This window comes from Maniola jurtina, chromosome 17, assembly GCF_905333055.1.
Source record: "Maniola jurtina chromosome 17, ilManJurt1.1, whole genome shotgun sequence".
Taxonomy (NCBI): domain Eukaryota; kingdom Metazoa; phylum Arthropoda; class Insecta; order Lepidoptera; family Nymphalidae; genus Maniola; species Maniola jurtina.
In genome coordinates, this window is record NC_060045.1 from 12799801 (window position 1) to 12809328 (window position 9528).

General features: G+C 34.7%; 2 protein-coding genes across 2 annotated transcripts; one reads left to right on the top strand and one right to left on the bottom strand.

Annotated features, from left to right (window-relative positions):
- Positions 1 to 2735: 2735 nt before the first annotated feature.
- Positions 2736 to 4937, top strand: LOC123873740 (transcription initiation factor TFIID subunit 9). Its single transcript, XM_045918761.1, has 3 exons — positions 2736 to 3262; positions 3942 to 4158; positions 4739 to 4937. The coding sequence occupies exons 1-3, from the start codon at positions 2895 to 2897 to the stop codon at positions 4853 to 4855; spliced, it is 702 nt and encodes a 233-aa protein (XP_045774717.1). The 5' UTR covers positions 2736 to 2894; the 3' UTR covers positions 4856 to 4937.
- Positions 4938 to 5656: 719 nt separating this feature from the next.
- On the bottom strand, positions 5657 to 9027 carry LOC123873730 (hydroxyacyl-coenzyme A dehydrogenase, mitochondrial-like). Its single transcript, XM_045918748.1, has 5 exons — positions 8679 to 9027; positions 8150 to 8425; positions 7609 to 7694; positions 7114 to 7328; positions 5657 to 6212 (listed from the first exon to the last, which is right to left on the bottom strand). The coding sequence occupies exons 1-5, from the start codon at positions 8790 to 8792 to the stop codon at positions 5971 to 5973; spliced, it is 933 nt and encodes a 310-aa protein (XP_045774704.1). The 5' UTR covers positions 8793 to 9027; the 3' UTR covers positions 5657 to 5970.
- Positions 9028 to 9528: the final 501 nt, after the last annotated feature.

A 9528-nucleotide genomic window follows, 5' to 3' on the forward strand; every position in this document is an offset into this window, starting at 1 on the left:
ATAATTTAATTGCGTTTTTTAAATTAACGTTCACACAACTGTTACTTGGGAAATGAACGTTGATAGCAAAAATGTTTAACATTAAAATTATGCATCACCCTAACGATTGTACACTTTTCCAGCTTTTCACAAACAAAAAAAAATTGTGTGATGTGCCACTTTTTGTTCTGAATATCTTTTAAAGGAATCAGTCTTCTCTTGAATTAAAGAAAAGTAATGTATACTTAGCTGAATTTATATCACGACGCTTCTTCGATCATATAGTTTAGTGTATGGTGATTTTAAAAGCATCAGTTTGTAATTGACTATAAATGATTATACGAAAGCAATAAATACACTTCTATATTTCCCTCCCAGAGCAAGTTGCCATCTTAAGCCACCTAGAGACGTGCCAAAAAAGCCGGCTTCGAGTTGGAACTTAGCAAGTTGGCATGTCTGTAGACGCTATTAACTTTATTTTGCAAATCAAACATATCAAAGAAGTTTCGATAGATCTAGGTTAATTTTCTAAAACAAAAACTCGCTCGAAAATCTGCCGCTGTTTTTTTTAGAAAATGTTACTTTACTTTTGTTCCATAATATCGTAGGAAACAGCTTGCTATTTTAAGAGTTGTACGAGCCAAAGTAATCATGCTAATTTTTAATTGACACTGCGAATCCTTGTATAGATTGAATGATTGGCGATAGGCGTCCTGAAAATCCCCAATCGATTACCCTAGCTGTAGACAAATTGCAAGACAAAAATTTGCATGTATGCTTTGGCTTTAGGTAAGTTTTAAAAGTTTCAGAATTGACTGAAAAAATATTTTACTGGCGAGTCCTGATATCAAAATATATTTTCATAAAACCCCATTCAAATGATAATAGGATATATTGACGATATAATTTGTGTGTGGTGTACGGCATCATCCTATTATTTATTTGGGAGGAGGTAATACACTATTTCCTTTGGTCTCAGATAGCTGATAAAGATGGCCATAGATTTATTCTTCAGCGATACTTAACCGTGTATTTACGTATTCGTCAGCGCGTCCCGAATTGCTACTCGCCGATGAAGTCTTTGATAATAATATTATAAAGGGCATAAACTCGGCACTCAGCGATTGCGAAACGAGATAGGAAACAATCTCTCTCGTCACGTCCTCTTGTGAATGTGTAAATGCACCTTAAAATAATAAATCTATGGCGTGCTTTGCAAGAAGGAAATGTATAAAGTAAGAATAAAATATGTAGGATAATAAATTAATATATTGTGTTTTCTATGTCATCTTTATCTGCTAAATGACTCAAAGGATTTGTGAATGAAATCTTGAATGAAATATACAAAATAAGTACAGGCTGATGTTAAAAATACCTGTATACTTTTAGCAATGAATTTATATAATTTTTATATTCAATTAATTTGAGTTTTCAAGAAACCTAAGAAGCTTCTGGTGTTTTTTAGTGTAAAAATTATTATTGATCTTATTGATGGATACTGATGGAGAAAGAAATCAACCAACCATAATAATGATCGGTCTATTTTTATTATTATTGCTCCAGCTGTAGCAAATACAGAATTTGAGTCTGATATCTTCATGTGAAGCTTACATATTTTCTATTGAACTAATAACATGAAAAAACATAATATTATTCTGTAAATTCACTGCTCAGAGCTTATCAGGACTTTTAAAAGCCCTGTATATTTGATACTTGCAAAAATGAAATAATATATAAAGATCAAAATATACAATTAATAAAAAATATCGTAATGTAAGTAGGGATTTGTAAATATTAAAATAATATAATCTAAATGGAACGAAAGTGAAGCAAACATGCGCTATTCTAGGATCATCTGTTTATCGCTATAGTTCACAGACAAAAGGAAAAAGATAGACGGAATCCTCGCGAATAAACGTTGAATTTTATGAACTGTCAAGTGTGGCATCAGTCTTTGAGGAGACATCCATTATCGACAAACTTGTAATTATTACATGGAGTTAATCATACTTATTAGCTGAATTAGCGGTAGGTTCGCTAAAACTATCTAAATCAGTAGTGAAAAAGTGTTAGCCTATCAAAAGAAACGATTATGTAATTTTTTCGTGTTTTCGTCTATCTTTTACGCTGAGTCTGTGTAGTAAATAAAGAATTCACAACTGTACGTCCAAATTGTCCATTTATATGTTAATGTACCTAATGCAAATTACAATAATGTAATCTTTAGAATGTATTTTAGTACTTGGTAAAACAAGGTTTAAGGTAGTAGCAATGTTGAAAGGCCGAGCGGCTGTTAGTGGTAACATTTGGGTTTAAACACTTCGATGATTATCTAAAAACAACTTATTTTTACTGTACACGTAAGTTATTTCATATTTTAACTGAATAAATCGAAATGGTTATTATATATAGTGTTTTTATTCAATACAACATCACCCTGTATATATTATTTTGTAGGAAATTAGATTTGAACTCTCCACACGCGGTGATTCACCAAGCCCTCTAGAATCTAGATTGTTGATTGGTGCTCATAAAAAATTATCCGACTAGTCGAGCAACATCCGATTTCGAATTCGATAATGTGCGTTCAGCTTTTTCTTAATTATAAATTATTTATAGCTAGAACGCAGAACTGTACACATGACTAGTGATCATAGAGATCCAAGCTAGTGATACCTACCTATTATCTATGACTGCATGTAACGTTGACATTCGACTTGACAGCTTGACATTGACATTCTGACATTTGAGTTAAGACTTGTTGTCATAGACTTGTATGTTGTCAGTTGTGGCATTTGAATAAAATTTAGAAAAAACAGAAAACAATTTATTATGAACATTGTTTTAAAACATAAATTAATGTTCGCTTAGATATTACCTTAAGTGCTAATTTCCACAGCATCATACAAACAAAAATGTCCGAAAAAGACAAAGGAAAAGCCAACACGCAAATCAAACATGTTCCAAAAGATGCACAAGTTATCATGTCGATTATGAAGGAGGTGGGCATTACTGACTACGAGCCTAGAGTCGTAAACCAGCTGCTAGAGTTCACGTACCGATATGTGACCTCAATACTGGACGACGCGCGAGTCTTTGCTAACCATTCGAAGAAGAAAGCTATTGATTTAGACGATGTAAGATTAGCAGTTCAAGTCCAAGTAGATAAGTCATTTACCAATCCACCGCCTAGAGAAGTGCTTCTAGAGGTAGCTAGAGTGAAAAATGTTACCCCGTTGCCTTTGATCAAGCCACACTGCGGCTTAAGGCTGCCACCAGACCGGTAAGTTATTTTATAAGAAAAATAAGTTTGCTATCATCTTTTATGAATAAACCAAAAAATTGTATGATAATTTAGTCCAAATTGGAAGTTTTCTGTGATTTTTATTTTTAGAAGGCAAAGAAAATAGGTGTTATTTATTATTACTAATAGCAGACTTGATTTACCTACTTATTCTAAATCCCCATAGATTTCAGCATTCTTACTAATATTATAAATGTGCAAGTTTGTATGTATGTATGTATGGATGTTTGTTACTCTTTCACTCAAAAACTACTGGATGGATTTGGCTGAAATTCGGAATGGAAATAAATAATACTCTGGATTAACATAGACTACTTTTTATACTGGAAAATCAATGAGTTCCCATGGGATTTTTAAAACTAATGGGACCGAAGTCGCGGGCATTAGCTATTCCTTTTATAAAAGTCTGTAGCTTATAAAATTGTCCAGACCACTAACCTATAAAATAGGTAGGATTTTAACTCGAGAACAGGTTTTTAATAACCTGTAGGAACTCTTTGATTTTCTGGGATAAAAAAACCTGTGTCTGTCTATAGAATGCAACCTATCTCTGTACACACACAGTCACCAGTATGGATTATAAATGCAAAAGTGTATCTGGCTGTAATTATGCATACTGTATGAAAAATATGGGTAAAATTGTGTCCTTTCATTTCAGTTACTGTTTGTCATCGTGCAACTACCGTTTGAAGCCGGCCACAAAGAAAGTGGCGCCAAAAGCTATCCCCGCCACTCCCACAGTTAAAACTGTCACCTCCAAACCACCGGTCAACCAGAATGTGGTGGTAAAGAGACCTCCAGGGGCCATCGTCAATGTGACAGCCAAGCCCAATGTTGTCCCCAAACCTGTGCTCAAATTCACATCTAGTACTAAGGTAAGGCAGTTTCATGATCATCATCTCAAGTCATTGCCAGCCCACTACTAAGCATGGTACTCCTCTCAGAATGAGAAGGGTTTAGACCATAATCCATCACGCTGCTCAAGTGTATATTAGTGGGCTTCACACACATTTGAGAACATTATAAATAACTCAGAAATACAAGTTTCCTAGCGATGTTTTTCTTTCTTCACCATTAAACAAAACATAATTCTAAAAAGTTAGAGGCACACATGTCTGTTTGACCCTTGACCTCCTGAGGCAGAATATTTGCCATCACATTTTATATACAATTTACAGTTTAAACTGCACCTGAAGTTTTTGTAATATTATTATAACAAGGTGTAACTTATCTAAATGTATGGTTTGACAGTTTTTGTATTAGTTCAACCCCACTATCGCAATGGGGCAAATGTGGCCATCAACTTATTCCATGTGCTAATTCGAATATAGTTTGGTGTTGAGTCTGCAGTTGAGGAGCTGTACCATATGAGAAATCTTATCAAGTTCCACTCTTTATGTCTTTATGGTCTTTTAAGTTTTTCCTTAAATAATTTGCGAAATATTTTTGTAACAGGTGGTTGCCAAACCTGCGGTGAGGGTAACAGCCGGTCCCTCCGCTCTGCCTGTCAAGATGGAGGTTGATGAAGTGTCACAGAAGAGAAAACGCGAGGATGATGATTACGACATGTAGATTTTAACTTGGTATTATTTAAGTGTAAATTGTGTTTTTATGGGCTTTTATTTTATTGAATTAAATATTATTTGTATTTTTATCTCTTGTCTATTATTTTCTTGTATCTATATCTCTTGTATATCTTCTCTCTCTTGTCTATTATTATTATCTTCCCTAGTCTAGGCACATAATGATAATTTGCTCTGAATATGAATCTAATTCTATTCTACTCAAATATTAACGTGGTGAATACTGGATACCCACTACCCAGATCCTTCTGCATACAGTTCCACTAAGGGAAAGAAATGTTGACTTCAAGGATTAACAGTCAGTGATAACAAGTCTGACACAATGGCTTAACATGCTCAAGGCAAGGAGGAATCGAAAACGCCAAAAAATAATATTATTAAGTAGGTATCTTAAATTATATTAAAAACTGTCTCTGAAGCATTAGCTCAATAGTGAGTCAGAGATGGATTAAAACGATGAATCAAGTAAAAACCTACTAATAGTACATAGGTTGAGACGGCAATCGGGGTATGAAGCGGGGGGCGGGGGACACCCCACACCCGCAGCGGGTTACTGCGGGTGTGGCGTCCCCACCCCGGTTGCCACCTCAACCTCTCAAGCACTAATCCTTGAAAATTTTAAAATACAGTATCTCTAATTAAAAATAACAGATAGGTATCTGGAATTAACAGGCCGTGAAGTAATAAACAATGGGTAGACGTTTCTGCCATCATTTTATAATTAATAGCTTTGTTTACAAGGCCAACTTTAAGCGTAAAATAAATTTAAATAAAAGGAAAAAACAACCAATTAAAAATATAAATACTTTAATATGAGTATAAGAAAATAGATTTAAACTTATACAATACAAATACCAATAATTTCTAACAGCAACCAGTATAAATTCCATAATTCACAAATAATATCTTATGAATAATAGTATAATCAAAACAATTTCATCAGTCATAAAGTTGGGCAATAAGCGGGATGTATCATGTATCCCACAATTTTGCTAAATGTCTACAGTTTCTTTTAAAAATTCAAAGATGGCGGTGGCAATCACCCACAAATCACAATGAAAAGTTTCCAACTATATGACTGAAACCATGTGATTAAAAGCAGCCTTATTTCTTCTCATATTTGTAAAATCCTTCACCAGTCTTGACTCCCAGTTTTCCTTCGGCTACCAATTTATCAACCATGGGAATAGGCTTGAAAAGTGTTTCCTGTGGAAATTTCTTATGCCATCCATCTAGGATGAATTTTGTGGTGTCCAAACCAACATAGTCAGCCAGTTCCAAAGGACCCATGGGGTATCCAGCTCCCAATTTCATTGCAATATCGATGTCACGGGCAGACGCATCGCCTAGAAAGAAATATTACTTTAATCTTTCCACCTCTCTGGTGCAGTCGTGAGAGCTGTGGTTTTAGTGAGAGGTTCTAACTGGTTAGATTTCCGGCAGGAGTAATTTGGGAATTTATAATTTCTAAATTGCCTCTCGTTTGGTCTGGTGGTTGTGGCTAGTTACTACTCTATCGGCGAAAACGTGCCACCAAGCGATTTAGCGTTCTAATACGATGCCGCGTAGATACTGGTAAGGTGCACTGGGTTTAACAATACAACCTGCCATATTCCTGCCAAGTACCACAGCCCGCTTCTATCTTAGATTGCATCATAACTTACCACCAGGTGGGATCGCAGTCAAATTCTAATTTGTAATGGAATAAAATAAATAATTAATAAAAATTAGATCAGCATTTTTCAGTGACACACACAGTGACAGTGAAAATCTTGGCCAATATTACTTAATTAGCATCTTACTAAACAACATAGTCAGGAATATCATTGTTATTACCTAACTACTAAACTATAATTTGCTGCTAACTAAATTTATGAGCTGCAATGTTTTTTCAAATTTACTTGTGATCTCAAACTAAACCATGGATGAAAAAGTAATTTAGGGCAAAAAAAATATTATCTTTAACAATTTCGAAACATCAATATCATCACATATTATATGGATCCTTCTCTTGCTAACATTCCTGCCTCAGTTCATAATGACTGCTTTTATTGTATACCATATAGAACAATGTACAAAACAAAAACATACTAAGCTTAACAAAGTATACAATTTAGCGACTTTATCGCTACCTAGCGATCTCTTATAGGCAACCAATGATGTAAAGATTTTGTATGTTAATGTCAGTCTAATCCACAATTTTTCCCTTGTGATAACTTAACGAAAATAGATTTCTTTGATACTAACCTCTCTCAAACAGTCTCACAGCCTCAGCAATGTATGGTACAAGTAGTCTATTGACCACAAAGCCAGGCGTGTCCTTGCAAGTGATGCAAGTCTTGCCCACACTCTTGCCCCACTCCATCATGGTTTTATATGTAGCGTCGGATGTTTCAGCACCACGGACAACTTCTAAAAGACGCATCACTGGTACTGGGTTGAAGAAGTGCAGGCCACCAAACCTTAGTTAAAAAGAAAACTTTATAGATGGTGGCAGTTTTTGGTGGATCATTTGAATAAGTCTTTATGACAAAAAAGGTTGGTGTATTGAAATACCCAATTTATGCTATGAATTTGAGATATAAAAAGTATTTAACACCTTAATCAATCAATGCAAAAAATGTTGCATTTTAAAGATTTTCTAGTTGTCGACCTCACACTTTTATTTTTAAGTCATATTAGTCATAATAGATGGAATACCATTTAGTAATTAAACATAAATTCAATTAAAAATAAACTTACTTGTCCTTCCTCTTCACCACTGAAGCAATGTCATTTATGGAAAGAGATGAAGTGTTTGATGCCAATATAGTATGAGCTGGGGCAGCCTGAAAAATGATTAACAAGCACAAAAACCTGAGTGTTAGTACAGAAATTAGAAATCCAGGAATTCCCTATAAGAAATTTGGATTGTAACTCTTCTTCACTTCATCATAGACTTGCATGTCAATTCCACTCTTGCTCCATCCTATCATGGAGTTGTTTGTGAATCCCGCCTCTTGCTTCAGCTCATCACAGAATTGCTTGTAGTTCCCACACACTTGCTCTACCCAATTATGGAATTTCTATATGGATCCCACTCTTTTGCCCCATTGGATTTGTGTTGTATGTAGATCCCACACACATTTTGCCCACACTCTTGGCTTAGTATATTTAGTCTCCCATTATTTTAAAAGAAATGTAGATAGATAAATAAGAATATCATTACCTCATCAACTCTTTGGAATCAAGTCAACTGGTATGACTGAAAGGAATGTTGGTAAAGTAGTAAAAATATAGTTACCTCATCAAGTTTCTGGAACAGTTGGTGTTTGACACCTATGTTCTCCACAATAGCTTCCACCACTAGGTCAGCAGCAGCAGCCGCTTTGACAGGGTCGGTGGCAGTCTTAATCCTCGCCATGGATTCTGACACAAACTTCTCTCCCTCCGCAGGCTTGTCCTTGTACACCTTCTTAGCCACTCGGCTTAGGTTGTTGCCGATTGACTTCTGGGCTTTAGCCAGGACTTCTGAACTGACATCAACTAGTGTCACATTTTGACCTGCTTGTGCTGCTACCTGCAGATATAAATTTTTCTCTACAAGGAAACTGAAAATGTGCAAATTGGTTCAAAGTAAAACTAGCATACTAATATTCCTTCCAAGTTTTTAGTTATTGTAGCATATAGCTAATTTAATAGTTTATACTAAGCATAAAGTTATGAACTTTTCTATAACTCTGCTTTTTATTATCAGCTACATAATTTTGCTTATCGGCTTAGCTGGAATTTAACATGCATAATCATAACTTATATCACTGAGTTTTAAATACCTGAGCAATCCCTGATCCCATCAAACCTCCTCCAATGACTGTAACATTCTTCACTGTGTTTTGTAAGGCTGATGAACTTGAAAAGTTCCTTGCTAAAATTCTAAATTGATTCATTGTTACGTTAATTACTTATAGTTAGTAAATTTCAGACTCTGTTAAAAAGTACCGGTAGTGCTAAGTTATTGATAAAAAATTGAAAAAGGAATTCCAAAGTTCAATTTGTATTTTTGTAAAATGAGAGATATAAATTCATAGACAAATAGTTATGCTACCAGCGTGCTGCGTGGCTACCAGACCAGCACAACATCGGACAACCAGCGCGCGGTTGCTTGAGCCTTGAAATGGAACTGAATTATAAGTTGTTTTCACGATCATATCATAGCACGCTACTGGATATTTTATTCGAATGATTGTAGAAAAATTATTAATTTCGTTTTACTAACTTTGGCTTCTTGGTGTGTATTGGTTACTTATTTAATTTAAGATCTATCCTATATGTTTTAAATGGTCTGTGATCATAGACAATGCTGTGATGCTGATGCCGTGATGTGATTGGTCCATTGTCATATCAGTTTTGTCACAAAGTTGTTGTCAACAGTCAAACTGACATTGTCAATTGGTCAATGAACCATGACCTTGAGGTCACTGCACAAGAAAATCCTTTCAACGCATGTTACAATGATTATGAATTGCAAAACTTGAGCTTAAAACACATATTTTGTTGCTTGGCTTTAAAGTTTTAAATTTAATGTATTTGTATAATTATAAAAATAAAATGCATGTAATAAAAAAATATTATTATGAAATCGACATTTCTTTGCCTACTCATAAACTAAATAGCGTCAAAAGA

What these genes read in the sequence shown, in the direction of transcription:
- LOC123873740 (XM_045918761.1), top strand. Translation starts at nt 2,895, where the DNA reads ATGTCCGAAAAAGACAAAGGAAAAGCCAACACGCAAATCAAACATGTT. An exon ending in TTAAGGCTGCCACCAGACCG is followed by an intron (nt 3,263 to 3,941) that starts GTAAGTTATTTT and finishes CTTTCATTTCAG; the next exon opens with TTACTGTTTGTCATCGTGCA. An exon ending in AATTCACATCTAGTACTAAG is followed by an intron (nt 4,159 to 4,738) that starts GTAAGGCAGTTT and finishes TTTTTGTAACAG; the next exon opens with GTGGTTGCCAAACCTGCGGT.
- LOC123873730 (XM_045918748.1), bottom strand. Translation starts at nt 8,792, where the DNA reads ATGAATCAATTTAGAATTTTAGCAAGGAACTTTTCAAGTTCATCAGCC. An exon ending in GTGGTGAAGAGGAAGGACAA is followed by an intron (nt 7,329 to 7,608) that starts GTAAGTTTATTT and finishes TTTTTAACTAAG; the next exon opens with GTTTGGTGGCCTGCACTTCT. An exon ending in TGTGAGACTGTTTGAGAGAG is followed by an intron (nt 6,213 to 7,113) that starts GTTAGTATCAAA and finishes ATTTCTTTCTAG; the next exon opens with GCGATGCGTCTGCCCGTGAC.